This window comes from Microcebus murinus, chromosome 2 (assembly GCF_040939455.1).
Source record: "Microcebus murinus isolate Inina chromosome 2, M.murinus_Inina_mat1.0, whole genome shotgun sequence".
NCBI lineage: Eukaryota > Metazoa > Chordata > Mammalia > Primates > Cheirogaleidae > Microcebus > Microcebus murinus.
The window spans coordinates 29,573,076-29,598,576 of NC_134105.1; the positions used below are offsets into that span (position 1 = coordinate 29,573,076).

A 25,501-nucleotide genomic window follows, 5' to 3' on the forward strand; every position below is an offset into this window, starting at 1 on the left:
TCCGCAAAATCTGCATATTCTTATATCTCACCCCCTTCAAACAAGATGGCTTAAAAATGGTTCCTCTAGAGCAGGATTTCTCAACCTCAGCACTATTGATATTTTGGATAGTTCCTTGTTGTGGAGGTTTTCATGTGCATTTTAGGATGTTTAGCAGCATTCTTAGCCAGTTGTGACAACTGAAAATGTCTCCAGATATCACCATTGCTCCTTGAAGGGAGATTGGTTGGGAGCCATTTGTCTAGAGGGAGAAGGATGGGACAATTTGAATGTGGGCTATTTTTTTTTTTTTTTTTTTTTTTTGAGACAGAGTCTCGCTTTGTTGTCCAGGCTAGAGTGAGTGCCGTGGCGTCAGCCTAGCTCACAGCAACCTCAAACTCCTGGGCTAGAGTGATCCTTCTGCCTCAGCCTCCCGAGTAGCTGGGACTACAGGCATGCGCCACTATGCCCGGCTAATTTTATATATATATATCAGTTGGCCAATTAATTTCTTTCTATTTATAGTAGAGACGGGGTCTCGCTCTTGCTCAGGCTGGTTTTGAACTCCTGACCTTGAGCAATCCACCCGCCTCGGCCTCCCAAGAGCTAGGATTACAGGCGTGAGCCACAGCGCCCGGCCTAATGTGGGCTATTTTTAATATCAATTTTCATATTGTTCCTCTACTGCTTATTACCTTTTTAATCAGCAAGCATATATTAAGTACTTACTATATGCAGGTGAATGCCAGCACTTGATTACTATGTCAAGTTTCAAAATATTGGGTCCACCTGGCTGACTTTGAAATGACTGCCCAGCTATAGCTCATCAGTCCCTCCCTAAACACTTACTTGCCCCGTCCTGCTGTTAGCTGTTGGTTGAGGTAGTGATTGAAATGTGTGAAACGTTTGCTTGCAAAGGCTGTCTAGGAAACCCCTGGGTTTATGAGTTATGGATCAGAACTGGGTCTTGAGCATCCAGAATCTAGTATTATGGCAGCTACCTAGTGGAAGGAATCAGTCCCTGGTCAGTATGAAGGGGTCAGGAATCTATCCTAGGGATGGAGGTTGAAGAACAATCTCACTGGACAGTGGCCATATCATCCTTCTGCAGTAGCTTCTTCTAAACATAGGCATCCCCCCAGTGGGCAGGCTCACTGGCAGCTTCAGTATTTTTTTTTTTTTTTTTTAGTATATGAGTAGATGCTGGTCGTTGCAATGAGGAAGTTTAGCCTTCAACTTAAAGTAACCTAAAAATGTAAAGAACTGAATGTCTCAGAGGATGAATGAAGACAGTAACTTCTGGAGAAGCAAGTTTGCATCTATATCTGAAGTGAGGTCATGAGTGCTAGGAAATTAGCTTAATTATGTCAAGTTTTGAAATATCAGATCCACCTGGCTGACTTTGAAATGATTGTCCAGCTGTTAGCTCAGCAATCCTTCCCTACACACCTACTCCCCCCAGCCATTGAAGGTAGTGACTGAAGTGGATTAGATTTCTGGGGAGATGTAATTTTTGTACTTGTTACATTTGCTATGAAATGTCAGGTTAGGTTGAATAACTTTGCATTTGCTCCCAATGCCCCCAATTTTCTTCATCTGCTTTAAATCCACATTTTTCACTGAGTCAGGTGCAGAATGGTGCTGTTTATGGTAGCGTTCCATGAGCATCCTTGCTGGGATGCTCTGGGATGCCAAAGCCATGATTCAGACAGTTCGGCCTGTGTCAGTCGCTATCCTTGGGTTCTGGCAGGCTCTGTGTTCCATTCCAGCTGAGCCTTTGCTGGAGAGATTGCCTACATGGAGTCTTCAAGCCAAACAATTGTTTATACTGAGATAGTCTCACTGTTTGGCTTCTAATGAAATAATCTCCTTCCTGCCCCCAATGAAAGCAGCTATTTTTTGTTTTCTCCCTCCCCTTTTCAGAGAAGCCATGTTTCAGCCACCACTCTTCTAGCTTATTCATAAATGCTAAGCAGGGTCTTTGTGTAGAGGAAATTGGCTAGAGCCGAAATATCATGGGCTAACCAGGAGATGAGGAACATTGACCCCTGTCCTCTGACTTTCTATGTAGTATATTTAAATTTCCTTTGTGTGATTTTCTATAGTAAGCAATCTAAAACTTAAATCTACATAAGAAAAATAGTCATACCAGGTTTTTTAAACATACACTGAATTAGGCAGTTTTGTTACCTACAGGAGCTCATAAAAATAAACAACAACAACAAAAATAAAGCCTAACAACAAAGCAGACATAGATGAGTGAGTGCCACAGGAGAAGCAGCAAAGTACTGTGGGAGTTGGAATGGGAAAGAGAAAAGACTTCATGGAGAAAGTGGGCAGAACAAGATTTTCACAAAAAGATGTTTTGCAGTTAGAGGGAATAGGCCCTGTAAAGCTATTTGTGAGAGATCTTAAGTTGACCAGGAACATGTAAATACCGTGTTTCCTCTCTTCCATGGTTCTCCTTAAAGAAGAAAAATAAATAAATAAATAAATACCGTGTTTCCCTGAAAATAAGACAATAATATTTATTTTTCCTCAAGAAGACACCCTAGGGCTTATTTTCAGGGGATGTGTTATTTTTCCCTCAAAGCCTCAGCTTGCAGCACACACAGGGATGGCCGGGACCTGACAGGGGGAGCTGACCTTGTTGGTGGGGCTGCCCGAACCTTTCCCGCCACCTCTGGGATAGTAGCCGTCACCATGGGGCAGATGAGAAGGGCTGCTCGTCTTCTTTACCGCTCCATGGCGAAAAGCATGGGTTGTGCGGATAGGCTGCATAGCCACACCCATCACTAGGTCTTATTTTTGGAGTAGGGCTTATAATGTGCAAATGCTTAGAAATCCTGCTAGGGCTTATTTTATGGGTAGGTCTTATTTTTGGGGAAACATGGCAGATCTTCAAGTCTTTTTCAGGGAACATTTAAGTTAACAGCATCAATGAGTTTCTTTCAGTTGACTTCTGGGGTAGATAGTCTAGGTGGCCTTCATTTTCTGAGTCACCCTTTTTCCACTTCCAAGTTGCCATTATCCATGTAATTGGCTCTAAAGAGAGCAAGCAAATTCATCATCTCCAGCTTAGTTTCAGGCATAGATTTTTAGCTGGATTTCTTTATCATTTACAACCTAGTTCCTTCATGTATTTGCTTTATCAAACATTTTTTTTGTTGTTTGGGTTCCAGCAATCTTTGTTTGTATCAGGATCCAGAGGTTTATTGGGAACGCAATTCTAGGCTTTTCTGAAGATGAGTGTTTCAACTACACCATCCATTATTTCCCTCAGAAGTTGTTCTCCATTCTTCTGAGGTGCTTTTAGAGTGTTTTGGGTGCCAATCACATGAGATTGGAAGGATTTTGATGCATCTTCAAATGACTATGTATGTCCTTGAAGGTGAGCCATCATCATTTCACTCCATGAAATGAAAGTTTAGAGGGCTTGCCTTTGTTCTTTTTCAAGAACGTCTACTGTGTCCTCAAATGAAAAGGTGGGCCTGTTCAGATTTTTATTAAGTTTTGCCACACTCAGTGTTTATAACATCAGAGGGCTGGTCTCCACTGGAAGCAACTGGAGGGCTTCATTGGTTTGTATAATCAGTCAGTCTCACTGACTTTATGAGATTCTTCAACATCAGCAGAAAATCTTTTTTTTTTTTTTCTTTTTTTTTTTTTTTTGAGACAGAGTCTTGCTTTCTTGCCCAGGCTAGAGTGAGTGCCGTGGTGTCAGCCTAGCTCACAGCAACCTCAAACTCCTGGGCTCAAGCGATCCTCCTGCCTCAGCCTCCCGAGTAGCTGGGACTACAGGCACCAGCCACCATGCCCGGCTGATTTTTATATTATATATATTAGTTGGCCAATTAATTTCTTTCTATTTTTATGGTAGAGACGGGGTCTCACTCAGGCTGGTTTTGAACTCCTGATCTTGAGCAATCCGCCCGCCTCGGCCTCCCAGAGTGCTAGGATTACAGGCGTGAGCCACCGCGCCCGGCCAGCAGAAAATCTTTTGACTAGCTCTTTTTCCCTCCTTAAAATATATTGGCTCTTTACTATAAAAACAATCATTGCGGCCCTTACCGGAATCTCCCAGGGAAACCCCAAAAGAGTTATGTCTTGTTTCAGCCTATCAGGTAGCACCACCAAGAGCACTGCATGACTGCTTCAGGACCAGCTGGAAAGACATTAAAACTTTTTTTATTAAGGTATTATTGGCAAATGAAAATTTATAGTATACAATGTGATGTTTCGATATATGTTTACATAGATTTCTGTGGCAGTCAGAAGGCCATCTGTATCCTATCGCCTGTCTTCTGGGTCTCTGTGGGTAGGATTCACTCTCAACTTTCTGTGTGTGGCAGGAACATGACAGCTGGCATCTATACACAGTTTTGAGGGAAAGTGGTGTCATTGTTGGTATATAGAAGTGAGGAGTAATAATAATTGACTCTAGAAAGGCCCAGATCATGGAAGACAGAAAGGAAGAGTCACAGCCAAACCACAGTAAATTCCTACCTACTAATAATAAACCAGGGAAATAAGATTGATGTGGAGCTAAATTTACTGAAAGTTAATTGCCCTCCCTTCAATCATTTTGGAGTTGTTTAATGAACTTTAGAGGTACAGTTACTATCTTTTAGACAAGGTAGATTTTAGAGATAATCTAACCTATTAATAGTTAAGGAAATTGGGTCTCAGAGAAGTGAATTGATGTGCCTATAGTCACTCAGCTAATTAGCACCACTGCTTAGAGAATCCATATCTTTAGCTCTGTAGATAGCAGGGGCCAGTTAAGTAAAATGAGAAAGATGAAGAATGTCTCCTTCCTTTCTTCTACCAGACCTCGTTCTGCTCTCCTGTTGATTCCTAGTGTTACAGGGTGTACTGTTTTTTGAGAAAAGCCATTTTAAGTTAACTGCTGAAATAGGTTTAGATGTAGATCAGCTAATCCAGGGGTGGGGAACCCACGGCCTTAAGGCCACATGTAGCCTCCTAGGTCCTTAAGTGCAGTCTTTTGACTGAATCCAAATTTTACAAAACAAATCCTTCTGTTTCTATTAATACATTTTGGTTCATTGTTTGTATTTTTACTTTATTTTTTAAAAGAACATATTTAAATTACCAAAGAATAAAACAAGTTTCAACGAATTAATCCTCCCAGATTGACTGGCACAATTAGAACATTAGTAAGCCATAAAGGCTAAATTAAAAGGCTGCTGCTGTGCTTATGATTTAGTTCTGACTTCTCCCGCCTGACTGGCGCCACTGCTGCACAAGGCTGGTTGGTGAGAGTTTATGGGGGTCGAGTATGCCAGTCTGTTATCAGCTTTTGACAGCGGTGCACTGTGTTTCTGTTTGAAGTGGAATTTGTGAATGGTTGCACAGCTGGACAGTATTTTTTAATTCTGTCTGCTTAACATCCCATCATGTCAAAGAATACCAAGAAAACACTGAAGAAAGAAAACAGATTTTTAAATGAGGATTGGGAATTGCAATATTATCTTGTTTCTGCTAAAGATAAGATGATTTGCTTGCTTTGTGATACTGCAGTATCAACATTAAAGAAATTCAGTGCTCATTAGCATTACAACACTCATAAGGACCACAAATATTTTAAATTAGAGGAAGAGGCATGAAAGGCTGTATTGCAGAAATTAAAAGATTAAAAGCAAAGATAGTTATTTCAAGCAGCAATAAGGCCTGGAAATAATACCACTGAATCAACTTATAAAGTAGCTTATATACTCAGGGAAAGAAGGGAAGCCATTCAGTGATGTAGAAATTGTGAAAGAATGCATTGTCAAAGTTGTAGCATGCTTAGACACCAATAACGTTTCAAAGTACAAACAACTGCCTCTTTCAAGGAGAACTATATCTGATTGGCAGCATGAATTAGCCTTCAACTTAACAGAACAACTTCATGCAATATTTCAAAAGGAAATATATATATATATATATATATATTATTCAGTTGCTCTGGATGAATCAACAGATACTACTACTGACTTGGTGCAGGTTTTATACTTCATTTGGGTCATAAAAGAAGATTATCTTTGCTACAAAGAGCTTTTAGCTTTGGACACTCCTGTGAACAGAACATGGGGAATAGATATCTTCAACAGGTTTCAAGATAAATGTCATGAAGTTGGACTGAATTTGGTAAGTTTAGTGAGTGTATGTACAGATGGAAAACATGACAGGAAAACATGAGGGGTTTGTTGCACAGATAAAAAAGTATTAACAGATCCATATGCTCTCATTTTTTTTCATTGTATCTTGCATCAGCAAAATCTCTGTGCTAAAGCTATTTTAAGTGACACTTTGCAACAAGTTATAAGTGTTGTTAGCTATATTCATGCAAATGCAACACAGCATCTTCAGTTTTGTAACATGCTAAAGTTGAACCATGAGGTATTCCGTGTGGATTTGCTGTATCATTCTAACATGAGTTGGCTATGGCAGGGACAGGTGTTAGTCAACATTTTATATCTGTGAGAACAGATAGTTAAATTTTATGAAGAACAGAATCAGCAATGTGAATTATTGAAAGAAGATTTCTATAGGAATGCAGCATTTCTGTGTGATATCATGTCAAATCAAAATGATTTGAATATTTCTTTGCAAGGTAAAACTAAGTCTGTTTATTATTAATGGCAAAAAATCCAAGCATTTTTAATAAAGCTATCTTTTTTCAAAACTCTTCTTCAAAAGGAAATTTCAGATGAATATTTTCCCCAGTTAGCAAAGGTCATTGATGAGCAGAGTGATATATGCAAACCACTTGAAGAATATGCACTGTTATAGAACTATTAATTTGGAGAATACAGTGAAAGTTTCACTGACTTTGAGAATCATGTCATCACACTCAAATTAGCATTTCAGCCTCACCTAGTTGATATCACCAAGGCACCTGAAGAACTACAGATGGGATTGATTGTGCTCAGTAGATGATATTTTAAAGTTATTGTTTTTTGTTAAGAAATATCCAATTTAAATATTGAAAAATGCAGTAGAATACTCATGCTTTTGGCAACATGCCTGAAAAATGCTTTCTTGCTTTTCTACCACTTATTGCTGCGAATTTACGTTCTGCTACCCAACCCAAATCAATATGCCCTTAAGGTCACAAATGACTGATAATCCATCTAGGGGATCATCTGAAACTATAGATCTCCATGCTGCAACCAAACATTCAAATGCTTTCCAACAAAAAGCAGACACAACAAAGTCAGTAAAATGTTAGTTAACTTTAAAATTAACAAATAGTTTTCATTTTTTGAAATTATTAAGTACATAGTAGTTGGAGTTTTACAAAACAATGTACATTTTTAATATATCTAATTGAAATTTCTTGAATGTCGCCTTATTTGATTACAGCTAAATTAATGTGGCCTTCCAACATGAAAAGGTTCCCACCCTTGGACTAATTATTTCATCAGTGAGGATTCGGCAGTACTGTACTACACTAACCTTCTTTTTCTGGATACCTGCTAGGAAGATAATATTGTTTTGCTTCATCTCCACTGATATAGCAATCTAATTGCTACATCTGCTCTATCATTGATCTCCGGGATTAAGTTGGCTCAGCTGGCTTATATTTTGGTTGGTTGAGTATATGAGTAGCTGCTCTCGTCTGCTAATATCACCAAACCTCCATCCTTACCTTGCATACTTTCGTATTATATATAAATATTGGAGGAGTAAAAAGCAGCACCAGGAAATCAAAGTAGTGAGAAGACAGATTAGTTAGGACCCAGTCTAAGGAAGGCCTCTCTAATAATCAGTACCATCTAACAGTAGAATAGATTACCTTTTGAAATGGTACATAATTGACTTAGCAATGGATGAGCCAAGTGGTCACCCATAGAAGGATTTCCTGCATTCATTGAGAGATTGGACCCAATCTAAGGTTCTTTTCACCTCTGATTTTCTAATTTTAAATTCCTTGGTATAGTATTTACCTTTATTCTTTAATCAATCTCAGAAATGTTTTAATTTGTTTTGTCTCAACCATTTAAAAAGCTTAACTTTTGCTCTTTTTTCATGTGTACGAATGTGCACAGTGTCTCTTTTTGACAAATGAAAACAACATTCTTGCAAGATGGTCCGGATGGAAAGGGACCTCTCTTGCAAAGCGAGTATTCTGAAAGCAGAGGTTGATTGAGTAAGCCTTTATTTTGGTCTCATGGTTCCTTAAAATGTTTGTAGTTACAGAAGTTATTTTGAAATAGGGAAGTAGATGAATTCTCTTTTGTATAGATGATAATAGGATGGTAGCCTGGTGCAGTGGGGCACGATGGCTTACGCCTGTAATCCCTGCACTTTGGGAGGTTGGGGCAGGAGAATCATTTGAGGCCAGGAGTTTGAGACCAGCCTGGGCAACATCAAGACTCCACCTCTACAAAAATTTTTTTAAAAAATTAGCCAGGCATAGTAGTGTACACCTGTCGTTGGTCCTAGCTACTTGAGAAGCTGAGGCTAAAGGATTGCTTGAACCAGGAGTTTGAGATTGCAGTGAGCTAAGATCCTGCTAATGCATTCCAGCCAAGGCAACAGAGCACAAGACTCTGTCTCAGAAAAAAAAAATCTGGTAAACATACCCCTCAACAGCCCTACTTAATTTTTCCAGGATCATACTGGTATTTCTGTATATTATTCTTCTTAGTAGTGAATCAGAGAACAGAGGAATATAAAGAGTGGAACTGAGGTAACTGGCATTAGATTTGTTCATAAAACCAATACTGCTGGTTTTTTACTTTGACTTCCACATTTTTTGTCAGAGTCAATGAATGACAGTTAAAGAGAATTAACTTCTACTTTAAAATCAGAGTTGTTGATTTAGGTTTTTCCTTATGTGTTTATCGCATTTAAACCAGTTTTCATTGCCTATCCCAGGCTCCATGAACTGAATTTTGTTCAGTTTTTTAGGTTCATTAAGACCTAACATCTTCATAAATTTATTATTTCATTTTACGTTCTCAGAACCATTGAATATTAACCCAGAAGGGACCTGAAAATTACCTACAAATCATCTACTAGAACTGTAGCAGTAGGAAAAGTCTTAGGGCTCGTTGTTCACCCAGCTCACCACGTGGGGATCATTCCTCTGTCATCCCTGAGAGTTGATTGCTGGCCCTCTGCTTGAACACTGCATTTTATTATTTCAGGACATGCTGCATTTGTTTTCACACAGCCTTAATTGTCAGAAATTTCTTCCCCACAGTGTGCTAAAATCAACTTTGACTCATTGGTGCCAATTCTGCCTTTGAAACCTCACCGAAGTAACCTGATCCCTTTTCTGTGAAATAGCTTAGTTTTTAATGTGTTTGAAAATTTCTCCCTTCATTTTGCAAAAGAGGAAAAATTATATACTTCTATGTTCCTTATCGATGAATTCATTTAACAAATATTTATTGTGTATCATCTTCTATCTGCTAACGTTGTACTAAGTGTTTGGGATAAATGATGAGAGGACATGGTCCTTACCTTCTAGATGTCATAGACTATTTAGGGCAGGAGAGACCTATAAGTAACTAACTCTAACACATTAAGTAGTAGAGCAGAGCATACAGTGGACTATTAACCACAGAGAAGGTCAAGATTTATTCCATTGAAGGCCTCACAGAAAGGTCATGTTGGAGTGGATTTTGAATTTTGTCAAGCTGGGAATGGGGAAGAAAGCCATTCTAAGTAGAACAAATGGTGTGGGCAGAGGCATGAGTGTAGGGCATATACGAAAGTGATAACTTGCTCAGCATGTGTAAAGCACAGGCTCTTATCAGGCTTTATATGTCATGTTGAGCAGTTTCAACTTATCTTGCAGCCAGGAAGGAGACACAAATGGTTGTATTGTTTTGCTTTTGAGATATCTGTATGGTTTTTTTCCCATTACAAAATTAATATAAGCTCATTGGAAACAAGTCAGAGAGTATATAAAAATACAGAGTAGAAAATAGATATTTCACAACCCCATTATTTAGAGATAACAGCTTTTAATATTTTACATATATTCTTTTTGACTTTTTTCTGTGAATACATATAGTCACATTTTAAAACAAAAATGGAATTATTTCATGTATGCTGTTTTAATACTGGATTTTAAAAATTAGTATATCATAGAGATATTTCTATAACAAATAGAGAGCTATATTTTCCCCCATTTTATGGTGATATAATTACTTTGTATAATCTTTTGATGTTTCTAATTTTCATAAAGAAGTTATAATGAACATTTTAAACTTATTTCTTTATGTACTAGATCTGATGTTTCCCTTATGAATTCTTACATGTAGGGGTCAAAGGATTTACTTAGGTTTTGTTTTTTTTTTTTTTTTTTTTGAGACAGAGTCTCACTTTTGTTTCCCAGGCTAGAGTGAGTGCCGTGGCGTCAGCCTAGCTCACAGCAACCTCAAACTCCTGGGTTCAAGCGATCCTCCTGCCTCAGCCTCCCGAGTAGCTGGGACTACAGGCATGCACCACCATGCCCGGCTAATTTTTTGTATATATACTTTTAGTTGGTCAATTAATTTCTTTCTATTTTTAGTAGAGACGGGGTCTCACTCAGGCTGGTTTCAAACTCCTGACCTTGAGCAATCCACCCGCCTCGGCCTCCCAGAGGGCTAGGATTACAGGCGTGAGCCACCGCGCCCGGCCGGTTTTTCTTTTTTTTTAATTGGGGTCTCACTATGTTGCCCAGGTTGGCCTCAAACTCCTGGTCCCACCTCAGCCTTCTGAATAGCTGGGACTAGAGGCACATGCTATTGTACCCAGAATACCTAGTTTTAATTAATTTTTAAACACATTTTGCCTCCCTACTTTGTGTAAGGAACTGTGCTATGCCCTGAGAATGTGATAGTGAATGTCATGGATCTCATGTCAGTTCTTCTGGCACTTACAGTTTATTGGGAAAGAAATGTTAAACAATCACATAAATAAACATATAATAACAAAATGTGGTATGAGTTAGAAAGAAAAAGTAAAGGGTGAATTAAGGTTTATAACCTTTAAAAAGTCCTTATCTTTTAGAGCTATATGCTGAATTATATATACAGATGAAATGGTATGATATTTTGGATTTGCCCAAAATAATCCAAGGTTGGGGTGAGGGATGGTGGGTGGGAGTATAGCTGAAACAAAATTGGCTAGGAGTTGATAATTGCTGAAGTTGGTGGTTAATTATATTCTGCTTTTCTATAATAAAATGTAAAAACCAAAAGAAAGGGTAGAAGAGAGATTACAGTCTGGATTAGATTGGGGGACCAAGGAAAGACTTCTTTGAGGAAGAAACATTTCAGCTCGTGATGTATAGGAGTTGGCTAGGCTACAAGTGGCAGATGGCGGTTGGGGAAAGAGCTTTTTAAGTAGTAGGAACAGCGCGTACAAAGGCCAAAAGACCAAAGGAAGGAACATGTTGGTGCCTTGAGGAAATAAAAGAAGGCTGGTGTAGGAATTGGTAAGCTGGGGAAGTCAGCATGGGCTGGACATTTGAGGCCTTGGAGACCATGTTAAGAATTTTGTTCTTTAATACAACAGTAATAGAAGGGAGCTTTCCATAGAAGAGTTTTAAGCAGTAGAATGACAAGGTGACTTTTGCTGCTTTAAGAGCTCACATTGGTTGTTTTGTGGGGAATGGTTTTGGTTTGGGCTTGGGGAAAAGAGATGGGAAAATGAGAATGTACAGAGAGACATTAGCAGGTTACTGCACTGGTCCAAAAGATTTTGGTGACTCTAGGTTAGAGAAATTGTGATATAAATGGAGAAAAGAGGTACTGATTGACAGATACTAATTATTTGGTCTTGGTGATGTGGGGGTTGAAGGAGAGAGAAATTTCAAAGATGATGCATAAATTTCTGACTGACGCAGACGAATGGATGGAGGTGTAGTTGGCTAAAATGAACAGTAGAGAAACAGCAGATTCTGTGGCACGAGACTGAGAGCTCAGCTTGGAATATGCTATTCAGAAAATTCACACCAATTTACATTTTTTCCTCTGTATGAGACTACATGGAAGGTTTATATTTCGAGGTCTGATCTGTGCAGATTTGTTGTTTTAGAAAGGTTATTCTGGTGGAAGTCTGGAGACCAACTAGTTAAGTCTGCGAGCTGTTTGAGTCAAGGAATCTCATCTTCATTGTCTCTGCCTTTGTATCCCCAGTACTTAGGCAGAGTGCTTGGCACATAGGTTCTCAATAAGTACTGTGAGAGAATGAATGCCTATAGATGAGAGATGAGAAGGTCTAGGTAGAAACGGATAGATTCTGGAAAAGTTTCCAAGGTATATTCAACAGACCTTGGGTGGAAAATGGAAGAGATTTTCTCTCCCTGTGTGTTGCACTTTTCAACAACTCCATACTGCCAGCAAGTCTAAATATGAGTAGCCATTAATTTATCAATGTGATTTTCCTCAATATTTATTTGTCTGGAACACCACAGGTTAGAAATCAGCAAGCTGTAATTATTATAATAATAGCTTGAAACCCTCTATCGCTCCAGTTCTCCTCTCTTCTGAGTTCTCAACCCCAGAACTGTTCCAATCCTGGCACTTCTGGTGGTGGGGGACGTTTCAGCAGCAAGGACAATTTGCAACTGGGCAGCATGTAGAGGCTGTCCAGAAGTTGAGTATAAATTGGATATTACTTATTTGTTTTTCCATTTAACAAATGGAGACATAAGCCCTTGGGAGACTTGTCAAAACACATGCAACAGGCCAGTGTAAGCCCAGGTTTCCCCGATACTGTGCTGGTACTTAACTACAGTTGATTTCTTGACTGATCAACCAAATCCATGTACTTTCTTCATTTTTTCTGATTCCTTATTGCAGAGTGATTATATGTTAATTTTAATATTGCTTAATGCTGCCTGAGCCTGCTCTTAGGTTCCTGTTGAATATGTTCACTTAGCTGTGACCCTGTTCTTGTGTTGTGCAAATCCTTACCAGTTTATATCACTTGTTTATCTTCTTTGCTTTCAAAATTGTTCAGATTATTGACTCTCAGTGTTTCATTTTATTTTCACTTTCAAAATAATATCTTTTATATTTTCTTCTTGGTTGCCATGACCAGTGTGTATTGAACAATTGATTTATCTTTTTTTTTTTTTTTTTTTTTTTTTGAGACAGAGTCTCACTTTGTTGCCCAGGCTAGAGTGAGTGCCGTGGCGTCAGCCTAGCTCACAGCAACCTCAAACTCCTGGGCTCCAGTGATCCTTCTGCCTCAGCCTCCCGGGTAGCTGGGACTACAGACATGCGCCACCATGCCCGGCTAATTTTTTATATATATATCAGTTGGCCAATTAATTTCTTTCTATTTATAGTAGAGACGGGGTCTCGCTCAGGCTGGTTTTGAACTCCTGACCTTGAGCAATCCGCCCGCCTCGGCCTCCCAAGATCTAGGATTACAGGCGTGAGCCACAGCGCCCGGCCTGATTTATCTTTTTTATTGTTACATAATGTATATACTTTTGGGGTACATGTGATATTTTGATACATTCATATAATGTGTAATGATCAAATCAGAATAGTAGGAATATCCCTCACCTTAAACATGTATCTTTTCTGTATGCCAGGAACATTTGAATTATTCTCTTCTAGCAAGATGAGGAAACTGAGGCTTAGGAAGTTTAAGTATCTCTTTTGAAATATACAATAGATCTACTATGGTCACCTTATTGATTTATTGAACACTAGGTCTTACTCCTTGTATCTTACTGTGTTTTTGTACCCATTAATCAACTTCATTCCACCAACTACCCTCCCTCTGGTAACCACCAGTCTACTCTCTATCTTCATGAGATCCACTTTTTTAACTCTCGCAGTCATTTGCAGCAACATGGATGGAACTAGAAGTCATTGTAAGTGAGACAATTGGTTTATCTTTGCAAGTATACCAGATTTATGTAGGCTGGCCCTGTAGCAGAAATACTAGGTACTGTGAAATCCAAGCACCCACCACTCATGTTGACAGCTTTGGGCCTTCTTCCTTTGTGTGTGTAGCAGAGGCATGTGTGTTCACAAGGGCAGGATGGGGGTGTGTGGCAGAGAAGGGAAACAGGTGGGAGTTTAGATACTGCATTTCCATAAGTATTTTGAGAGAGATAAAGGAAGCTGCCTAAAATTTCATGTTTTCTAGAAGACTTTGAAATTGGGTCTAGGGTAAGTTTCTTCTTCCTGATATTCAGTTAGTTTTGGTTCTTATGTTTGAGGACCAGAATTCATATTCTTTTCTAAAAAGAAGTAGTATGTGGTGTTGCGTAAAGTATTGGGTTATACATATGAATGAGGTAATGACGATGAATGGGAAATGGGTTCTGGAAGCTTCATTCTATACCATGTTCTTATATGTAGCTTTCATTTATTATTGTTTCTCTCTATGTTCTAGGCACCGTGAGGTGGCTATTGTACACATTTTATAGATTGAGGAAACTGAGCTTTAGTAAATTTAAGTATCTCCCTTAAGGTCACACAGGTAATCATTGATGGAGCTGCATTTAAACCTAAGTCTTTTCTAGCTGCAAAGATTGTATTTTTAACAATTATACCATTTCCCCACATTTTCAGCCATATAAGTAACTTTTGTCTCTTGTATTTTCTCTTCAATTTCAGAATCTTTTATGGAATATAATAATAATAATAATCTAGTGGCTCAAAACTAAAAGAGACTGAGTGTCTGGGATAGAACTATCACTGTTTCACTGGGGAAAGTTTGTAGAAGAAATGTCAGGTGTTGGGGGGGCAGTGTGGACTGTTGGGAGAGTATAGAAGAGGCTATCCTCTGGTTTTTCATGAAAATATAGTTGCCTGTATTTCTATATAAGAGCCTTGTCACTGGCTCCAGAGTTACTCCAAGTTTTAGTCTTGCATTTTTCAGAAGGCAGAAAGACTTTTTAAGTACTCTGGAGTGGGAGCTGGAGAGATTCCATAGTTGTTGACAATGGGGTGATTGGGAACTGCCTTCTTTGGCCTTAGGGTCAGGGAACAAACAGCATAACATTCCACAGTTAACTTATTTATTAAAAATAATATCTTTTAACTGCCTTCCTAAGAGAAGATGCCATAGCTAACTTTTGAGGAATGTTTTGGGCTTCTGACTTTATTAGCAAACATACGCATCTTAACTATCTTACGAGTTGTAGATTCTAGAATCTAGAACAAAGGAAAAATGCTAAAAATACATGAAATATTAACTTTTGGTCCCATTTTAAATCTTATATAACTTAGATCTTATCAGAGTTCTTTTATGGAAACTGTAACCTAAAATAGATGTACAGCATTCTAAGAAACCTCATTCACATCTGTTTAGGTTTTTCATTTTGTGTTTTTGTAATACCCTACCATCCAGAACAAGTGTGTGAATCATTTGTGTGTTTATTAGCTATATGGCAGACCAACTATGTAAATCCATCTAGGAATCTGAAGGGACTCGAGGTCTCTTTAGAAGATAAATCTGAGCCTGTGATGGTAACAGTAGGAAGGCATGGGGATAAAATTTCAGGCAGGGAACACCACCTGGTGGTGAGAAGGAGGATTTGCTCCTTCTAAAGTTATATTTGCCATAGTAAGTGGTATCTTTGTCAAAAAATTACATTCTTATTTATAATGATCATGGATTCTGATTTCTAAGAATAATTTTCTGCCAAATTATTCTAGCATTCTTTCATTAAAACTGCTGTCAATTCCTTGTTTCATTATTATTTTTAAAAAACCCTGCTGTCAAAACCTGCAAGCTAAACAAATAATTGTGTCCTACAGAACTGAAGTTTTGTGTTCCTTGTTCCAAACACAGGCCTCATTTTTCTCTGTAGAAAATCAAGTAACATGGCTGGGCACAATGGCTCATACCTGTAATCCTAGCACTTTGGGAGCCCAAGGCAGGGGGATAGCTTAAGCCCAGGAATTCGAGACCAGCCTGGGCAACACAGAGAGAACCTGTCTCTATTTTTTTTTTTTTAATTTTTTAAAAAAAGTCAGTTAGTGTCTTTTCACTTCTTTATTGCATTTTCAAACTTTGATATTATGCTCATTTTATGTGGTAAATTTCTGCCTAGTGCAGTGATGGAGAAGGAAATATTTCTGATTTTTCAGTAAGTCTTTGGCAAGCATCATATAAAAGGAAGTCACTTCTTTCCTCCTTCAAATTATAAAAATTATGAAGAAGAGTAATAATTTTCCACAGTGATTATTAGGGTAAGCAAAGTAACATTTTTTTATTAAAATTCATATCTGATATTTCTTTTTTGTTGCAATAAGCATCTTTATTATTTGGCAATCTTGAAACTAGGTAATTCTGTAGTTGGGTAAAGTAGGGACATCAGCAGCCCAAGGAGAAAGGATCCTATTAAGTTAATGTGGATGTATATTTTATAGGCCCGGAGGGGAGAGGAGGATAAACAAAGTTTTAAATTTCAGGTTGAGCCTTGGGCCAGCATGCCATGTCTGTATCTTTTTTCCTGGTAGGAAAACTGAATCCAGGCCCTACCACCATCGCAAAGTCTCTTGGGAGAGGACTGTTCATGTAAGGTGCTAGGCTAAACAGAACGTGAAATGGCTTTGCACTGCTCTCCTAGGATTTTTCTTAACATAAGTAACAGAATATTATAACATCTCGGTTTCAACATTCATATTATTAGACACTGTAAAAAAAACTGCACCATGCACAAATGCTTACATATTATATAATTCTGTTTATTTGAAATGTCTAGAATTGGCAGATCCATAGAGAGGAAAAGTAGATTTGTGTGGTTGCCAGGAGCTGGGAGGGAGGGGTTGGGAGGAAATGGGTAGTGCTTGCTAATGGGTTTGTGATTTCTTTTGGAGTGATGAAAATGTTTTGAAATTAGTGGTGGTCATTTCACACTATGTGAATATACTAAAAACCACTGTACTGTATGTTTAAAAAAATTTAAACTAAAAAAAACCCTGATCCATGGAAGAATGAATAAAGTCAATAAAAATAAAAAGGTGGTGGTTGTAAAAATTCTTTCACTTATGTTCTAGCAGAAATGTTGTCTGATAATCTAAATATTGCAGCTTAGGCCTCGAATGTCATAGTTTGTACTTTATTACCCTGTTCCTGACCTTTACAGGGCCACGATGGGCCTCCTGGAACATTGGTGTGTTCATCTGCATTCGATGTGCTGGAATCCACAGGAATCTTGGGGTGCACATATCCAGGGTAAAGTCAGTTAACCTTGACCAGTGGACTCAAGAACAGATTCAGGTACTTACATGGCTCCAGAGTGAGTCGGCTGCTCCCATGTACCCATGTAAAAGTAGTTCCAGATGATTTTCTTTCAAACTGGACACAAAGATGAAGATAAAGGAAAATTTAGTTGTTGAACACTTATGTTAAATTCCCACATCTTAATAAAGGAATGTTTCATCTTTCTATTTAAGATACAAGTTAATCTACCTATATTTTACTTCCTTCAAGACATAAATAGTCTATCGTCTGGGACCCCCTGGGTCCATGAAAGTATTAAGAAAGCTATTGCGGGAGGCTGAGGCAGGAGGATGGCTTAAGCCTAGGAGTTTGAGGTTGCTGTGAGCTAGGCTGACGCCACAGCACTCTAGCCCGGGCAACAGAGTGAGACTCTGTCTCAAACAAACAAACAAACAAAAAAAGAAAAGTATTGGTTTATATTCTAAGACCCTTGGCATTTGCAGATCTAACATTTTAGATGTCATAGACTTATAGAAATAAATCATGAACTTTATTATAGAAATATTTTATTGCTAAAATACCAATATAAATCTTGCTTGCTGTTAGCTTGGTAAGCTTGAAGTGAGATACTTAAGCGTCTGGCTGGCCTACGGTCTGCACCTTGATGTAGCTTCATTGTTCTTTATTCTCTTCCTACCTTGAAACACTTTAATTTTAAGGTTTTTTTCTTTTGGGGGGATAAAAGGGAGCACCCCAAAAAACAGTTGCTAAAGTTGGTGATGGAAATAAAAGGTTATTCTTAACCAAAAAATGGCTTTAGAAATTACTTTAGACTACATTTATAGATTTGTTAAAGGTCTAAAAAGGCAAGTTACATTTTGCAGTTGTGCTTTACATACCATGGAGATATTTGGGCATTTGAAGATTTAAAAAGCTCTTGGGATTTAGCCCTCACAAGTGTTAATGGATTCATTTAAAGGCCTAGTGGGAAACACACATTTATATTAATCCATTATTTTAATAGATAATTAGAATAGATTAATTAATAATATAAACTTAGAGTTATAACACTAATTATCAAGTAGACATTTTGATTGGTAGCTATGTGTCTTGGACTTTTTTTTTTTTTTTTTTTTTTTTTGAAACAGAGTCTTACTCTGTTGCCAGGGCTAGAGTGCGGTGGCATCAGCCTACCTCACAGCAACCTCAAACTACTGGGCTCAGGCGATCCTCCTGCCTCAGCCTCCCGAGTAGCTGGGATTACAGGCATGTGCCACCATGCCTGGCTAATTTTTCCTATATATTTTTAGTTGGCCAATTAATTTTTTTCTATTTTTAGTAGAGATAGGGTCTCACTCTTGCTCAGGCTGATTTTGAACTCCTGAGCTTGAGCGATCCTCCCACCTTGGCCTCCCAGAGTGCTAGGATTAGGCGTGAGCCACCATTCCTGGCCGTGTCTTGGCCTTTCAAATGAGATCCTGAATTATTACTGCATTAAGTATATCTTGGCAGATAAATCTTTCAATAAAAGAACCCATAGAGTGTAGGGGGGAAGACAGCTGGAGGGAGGAAATGATTGGGAATTCCTAGAGGGTAGAGAAAATCATGGGTTGGAAATCAGAATTCAAAAGTTTAAATCTTGGTTCTGCTAGTCTCTAGGTTGGTTCGGTTCTTCAGTTGTACAATGGTGGGATTGAATGAGAAGTTTTTTAGTTTGTTCCTGATCTAACATTCCATGTTTCTACATTCTCTTTGGTCACAGTGTATGCAAGAAATGGGGAATGGAAAGGCAAACCGACTTTATGAAGCCTACCTTCCTGAGACCTTTCGGCGACCCCAGATAGACCCGTATCTTTTCTGGAGCAACTTAGAAGGCTGAGTGGTATTTTGATATCTGGGGAGAGTCAAACAGGATTGACAGTTGTGATCTAACTGGGTCATCTCTAGGTGGATTAGTCAAAGTCCTTGCTTTCCCTCTGACCTGCAACCAAGACTTGCAAAAAGAACATGTATACTTGCTAATGTCAGAATTGTCGTGTAGTGTCATGGAGAAAGTTCACTCAGGAATTAAGGCTGCAGTGATTTCAGTGTGAATTCTTCCATAAAGTTATATCTCCACTAGTTTATTTTGGATCTCTGAAACTGTTGTTTGATTAAACAAAAAATAGTTTACTGTGCTGTGTTGAACTCTAGCAGTCACCAAAACTACCATTCATTTTTATTGTCTTTTTATGTCCCATGTGAAAAAATTAACTATTGTTGACCATTTTATCAATAACTAGCTTTCTCCATCTGTTCAACAGACTTCCCAAAGGCAGTGCTTCTCAAAATGTGGTTTGTAGATCATGTTAGAGTTTGTTTTTGGGTGGGTACAGGTGAAACCTGTTAAGTGCAGATTTAGGGCTCTGCAGAAGACCTGCTGATTAGATTCTGACAATGGGGCATAAGAGTTTATATTTTTAAGGGGCGCTTAGGTGCCTTTGTTTGAGACCTATTGACTAAAGTGCTTTAAAATTGATAATTGACTGCTTTACCTATATTCTAGAACAGCCACAGGAACCTCTGATGTTAATATGAAGGTTAATCCCATTTGCCTCTGTCATCACTCTGAAGGGTACTCGTAGGAAATAATGAGTCCCCACAGTAACCATGGAAGAGGCATTCCAAGGTTTTGGTTAGGGAAACTGCATATGAGCAGACAGGAGCCATGTGGGGAAACCAGGCGAGAGGGAAGGAGAACAGTGCTCCATGGGATACAAATTGACTTTTTATATTCTTACTGTTGGAGTGACTTGTTTCATTCATCCTTAATAAGCTTTTTGCAGAGCTGTTGAGGGATTTATTCGAGATAAATATGAGAAGAAGAAATATATGGACCGAAGTCTGGACATCAATGCCTTTAGGGTTGGTTTTAAATCTTTCAAGTTTTGTTCTTAATAAGTAATTTGCTTATTAATGAAGCCAGGGAAGAATTTGCTTCCAAAATACTCCCAAAACCATCATTTAAAAAATGCAAAAATAGGCCGGGCGCGGTGGCTCATGCCTGTAATCCTAGCTCTCTGGGAGGCCGAGGCGGGCGAATTGCTCGAGGTCAGGAGTTCGAAACCAGCCTGAGCAAGAGTGAGACCCCGTCTCTACTATAAATAGAAAGAAATTAATTGGCCAACTAGTATATATAGAAAAAATTAGCCGGGCATGGTGGTGCATGCCTGTAGTCCCAGCTACTTGGGAGGCTGAGGCAGAAGGATTGCTTGAGCCAGGAGTTTGAGGTTGCTGTGAGCTAGGCTGATGCCACGGCACTCACTCTAGCCTGGGCAACAAAGTGAGACTCTGTCTCAAAAAAAAAAAAAAGCAAAAATAAAAGAAAGCCAGTTTTTAAGTCAAGACCACGAGATATCATCATGGAACAAACTGGGGGGACAGAGCAAACCATCAGTGAATTATTTGCCTTAATCTCTGTTTAGAAGATGTTAGTGATTCCCAGTTCAAAATTATTTCTTGAAATGGACATGTTGAGTATACTAGATCAAATAGAATAATATGTGTATATATGTATGTGTACATGTATATGTATAGTACATATGTATATGTATAGTACATATACATGTACTATAGCTCTATATATATTGCTATATATACACACATACTTTATTTTTTTTTCTGCAAATCAAATCAACAAAAAGTAGGTGTAATTAAATCACCAGAGTTTTCTTCAGTTTGACCAACATATGATTTTGGCATTATTTGCTGATAACCAGTATGGGAGTAGACTTACTGCCAAGGGGACTCTTGTTCCTGAGAAGAGTTTCAGAGGGAGATTGACTACCAGTTACCACATACACATGTCATCCTTGGCATGTTTAGACTCTGAAATAGTGTGTGAAAACTAGTACAACACACAGGAGGAAATATATCATGATTTCTGGAAGAAGAAAATGTGCCTAATGACAACTAAAAGAGAACTATTAAATATGAGCATTTATACCTTTAAACAGCCTTTGAAAGATTCTATAGTAAATTCTCTTAGGAATAATTGACTTTTTCTGTAGCCACGGAAGCACAGAGAGTATGGGATACTCCAGTTCGAGCACAGGTCCTATCTATCTATCATCTATTCTAGTTATTTATTTTAATAGATGATATAATAGTGAAATCACTGAGTTTTCACAGGGCTCTAAGCCCTTCCAAGTACTTAAAAGGTAATTGGAATCATCTTCAGCTTGATGTTTTGAAGCAGTATTAAAGGGGCATTAACTGGTAGACAAATTTCAACACTGGCAATTGCAAGATAATACATGTAGCTGGGTAAAAATAATTCCTTCCCAACTTAGTATGAAGGACTCTTACAGTCATCCAGAAAAAAAACTTGTCAGTTATCATAACTGTTCCAAGAAAGAATTAACCCAGTGTACAGCTATGGCTTAGATGGCATCATCAAAAAGGGTTTAGAACCAAAGCACACACATTTCTTTTTATTTATAGAAAACTATGATCTGTCTGCCTAGCTCTGTTCATTGTGCCTGAAGATATGAAATCAGATGAGGTCAGAAAAGGGTATCTGAGGTTAATTCTGAAGGTAAAGGAGGAGGGGGGGTTGCTGTTTATACACAACTGTTGTATAAACAGCATCTCTCCTCTCAGGTGCTCATAATGATGTTACCAGTGTACTTTACCCATGAAAGCAAGACTGTTTTAATCACTAGAGGTTTTCACTTAGGAAGGAAATACCTCCTGTTTACCAAAAATCTATTTCAAGCGTTTTTAATTTAATGTGCTTAAATTTTTAAAAAATATTCTTGTGATGATTTATAATGCCAAGGATTAATATTTGCTAAGTGAAGACATCTAAATATCAAATGAAAAGAAACTGGGCTTGTCAATTAAAGAATTTTTTTAATATACAGATAAAACATTTTTAACTTCAAGAAATAAAGTGTTCAGTGTTAAAGTGCTACACTATGTATAAAAAAGTTATAGCTGCATGTGTTGTGATTATAAAATTATTTTAGAGAAATTTTATGAAAGTGAAAAATCCATGCATATTCTCACTATTTTTAGTGATTATCATCTTGTTATGTTCCCTCTTTTTTTCTGTATAGTTACTTTTTGGAGGCATAATTATAATACAGTTATAAAAAATGTCTCCTGCTTTCATTCCACTTAATGTATTATATGTTTCTAAGTTACTTATATGGTTTTCATAATTTTTTTTTTTTTTTTTGAGACAGAGTCTCGCTTTGTTGTCCAGGCTAGAGTGAGTGCCGTGGCGTCAGCCTAGCTCACAGCAACCTCAATCTCCTGGGCTTGAGTGATCCTTCTGCCTCAGCCTCCCGAGTAGCTGGGACTACAGGCATGCGCCACCACGCCCGGCTAATTTTTTATATATATATCAGTTGGCCAATTAATTTCTTTCTATTTATAGTAGAGACGGGGTCTCGCTCTTGCTCAGGCTGGTTTTGAACTCCTGACCTTGAGCAATCCGCCCACCTCGGCCTCCCAAGAGCTAGGATTACAGGCGTGAGCCACAGCGCCTGGCCGGTTTTCATAATTTTTATTGGTTGCATCTTTCAGTGAGTAGCTAAATCACAGTTTATTTTTAACATTTGCCCTCTGGCATAAAGGTTGTTATTTAAGTTTTTCTTTAGCATAAATAATGCTGGGACAAACTTATTAGTACATGTAACCTTTTCATATTTTGGATTATTTTCTTAAGATACATTATAAGATATGGTATTATCTAGGTCAAAGGATTTCAATATTTGTCTCTTCATACTTTTGCCAATATACCTTCTAAAAGTTATACCACATTTTATATTGTCATCTCAGCACTGTATAAGAGTACTAGTTTCACTTCATCCCTAACAACATGAGGTATTATTAAGATATTTCTCCCCCTAAAAATGCATTTTAAATTGCATTGTTGGTCACTGGCTGGACCATTTTTTCATATGTATGCTATACTTTCTTTTATGTGCCTGTATTCTTAAGGTTACTTTGTGGTTCTGTTTCACATTTAAATGTTTATTTGATGTTAAAACTTAATTTTTGTTTTTCTGGTCTTTAGACTTGAAATTAAGGGTTATTTTCTAATTTTTTAAAAAGGGAGTTGAGGCCAGGCACTGTGGCTCACACCTGTAATCCTAGCACTCTGGGAGGCCAAGACGGGAAGATCATTTGAGCTCAGGAGTTTGAGACCAGCTTGAGCAAGAGCAAGACCCCGTCTCTACAAAATAGAAAAATCAGCTGGGTGTGGTAGTGCAGCTACTGGGGAAGCTGAGGCAGGAGGATCACTTGAGCCCAGGAGTTTGAGGTTGCAGTGAGCTACAGGAACAACACTGCATTCTAGCTGGGGCAATGGAGCAAGACTTTGTCTTTGATCAACAAATCAATCAATACAATATTGAAGGGACCTATGGTTGAATTTATAAAATCACAAAGGACATAGTTGAGTAAGATAAACGTGAACTATTCAGTAGTGTACCAAGATGAGGGGGAAACGTCTCAAAGCATGAGCAAGTTAAATTTGGGGCAAAAATGATCAGCAAACTGGTAAAATTTCTAGCCTCTATAGATAACCTAGACTGCAAATTTCAAGCATCATGAATGGGTTAGACAGACCAGGAGGGCAGGTGTTTGGAGGAGGAAACAGCATTGAGACTTATGTGGAAGAGGTCAATTTTCATGTCCCACACCAAGATACCCCATCCCCAAGTTTGTCAGACTACTGCCTCAGAATCGATAGGGATTTGGGGTATCCTTTTTGGACATCTGAATTACAATTTATTGAATTATCAGTCACCATGGGGCCTGTATTCTTTGTTAAATTATTATAGAAAGAAAAAGATGACAAGTGGAAAAGAGGGAGTGAACCAGTTCCAGAGAAAAAAATGGAGCCTGTTGTTTTTGAGAAAGTGAAAATGGTAAGTGGGAAAATATTTGCACTTTGTGAATGGCCTCAGGTATGTTTATATGTGTGGAGGGTGGGGGGGTTGATACCATATTGCACCATTGCACCTTGGGCTAAAGGGTTGCACATCTGGATTTGATTGCCTTCTGCCATTTCTGCTTCTCTCCCATTACCTGTTGCTGCCTAATCTGCTCTGTAACACTTCTCTTTGGGGCCAGATGGGAGCTTGGGAAATGCATCTGTCTCATCTAAGCAAGAGGCACATTCCAAGCCAGGAGGCCAAGGCTGTTTGACACCTTCTGAGCAGGTGCTACCTCCATATTAGTCCTTCTCATTAGACCTTGTGTACCCCATTTTCTTATTTCAGTTAAGAACAGTCTGGAAATCAGGCCATACTAATCCATTTTGAATGATCCCTTCTTATATTCTTGCTTTGTCATATTGAAGGAAACACCTTTCTTTTTCCATAGGACATATTGTGGCTATAGTAGTAGACGCTCTAATATATAAAAACTTGAAATCTTGGGAGAATGAACTGTGTTACTCTTGCTTAAGGAAGAATCTTTTATCATCATTCTGAATCACATTATCTGTGGACACAGCCACTAGTGATATTGGCAGAGTGAATTAGGTAACCCTAATTACCCAATCTCCCTTTTGGTGTTAAAGTAAAAGGTGTTCTAACCACTGGCAGATTTGTTGGCTCTTGGCCTTCGTACCATCAGATACCTACCTTTATTCTTGACTTTTCTTGATACCAAAAGCTGTTGCTTCTGTTGTATCCCCGATCTGTGTCTGTCTTGGTTTCAGAAAGCTCTGTCTCTTCAGAAAGCCAGACAAGCACAGATGATATCTTGGTTTTTCACTTCAGGTTTGGTTTATGCACTCATACCTCTTGACTTGATTCTTTCACCTGACACTTCCAGAGTTTTGTTTCTTTGGTAACTCTTTTTTAATAACAGCCACCATACCACAAGAATACCTGTGGCTTTACAGTGGAGAGTGGGAAAAGAGTTCAAAAACACTTGCTTATTTCTTTCTATAACATATTTTCACCTTAGCCACAGAAAAAAGAAGATCCACAGCTACCTCGGAAAAGCTCCCCGAAATCCTCAGCACCTGTCATGGATTTGTTGGGCCTTGGTAAGAGTTAGACTTTTCAGCTCCCATGTTCTTACAAATTTTGATGAATTGTCAGTGACCTTGGGAAGATAGGAAGAGATGAGATTCTCCAGTTTGTGTCTTCATTACTAAGATTGTTCTCTCACATTCTTCCTGTTAGGTTTTACATCTGAGCAGTTGCTTTAAGGGAGTGCTTACTGTGACTTTTTTCAGAGTAACAGTCCAGTGTAGTGGTTAAGAGCATGGCCCTTGGAGCCAGAGTCCCAACCGTGCTACTTACTGTTTTTGTGACCTTGGGCAGTTTACTTAACCTCTGAACATTACTTTCCTGATCTATGCAGTGAG

At 38.4% G+C, this 25,501-nt stretch overlaps 1 protein-coding gene across 3 annotated transcripts in view; it reads left to right on the forward strand.

Moving 5' to 3' along the window:
- Window positions 1–25,501, forward strand: part of SMAP2 (small ArfGAP2) — a 48,250-nt gene that overhangs the window by 13,785 nt on the left and 8,964 nt on the right. For all 3 annotated transcript variants that reach the window (XM_012735775.3, XM_020280296.2, XM_075997018.1), the window contains 5 exons: window positions 17,051–17,184; window positions 18,890–18,975; window positions 19,953–20,031; window positions 23,961–24,047; window positions 25,096–25,177. In XM_012735775.3, the coding sequence (XP_012591229.2) occupies window positions 17,051–17,184; window positions 18,890–18,975; window positions 19,953–20,031; window positions 23,961–24,047; window positions 25,096–25,177 (468 nt within the window). The remainder of the gene's footprint in view (window positions 1–17,050; window positions 17,185–18,889; window positions 18,976–19,952; window positions 20,032–23,960; window positions 24,048–25,095; window positions 25,178–25,501) is intronic.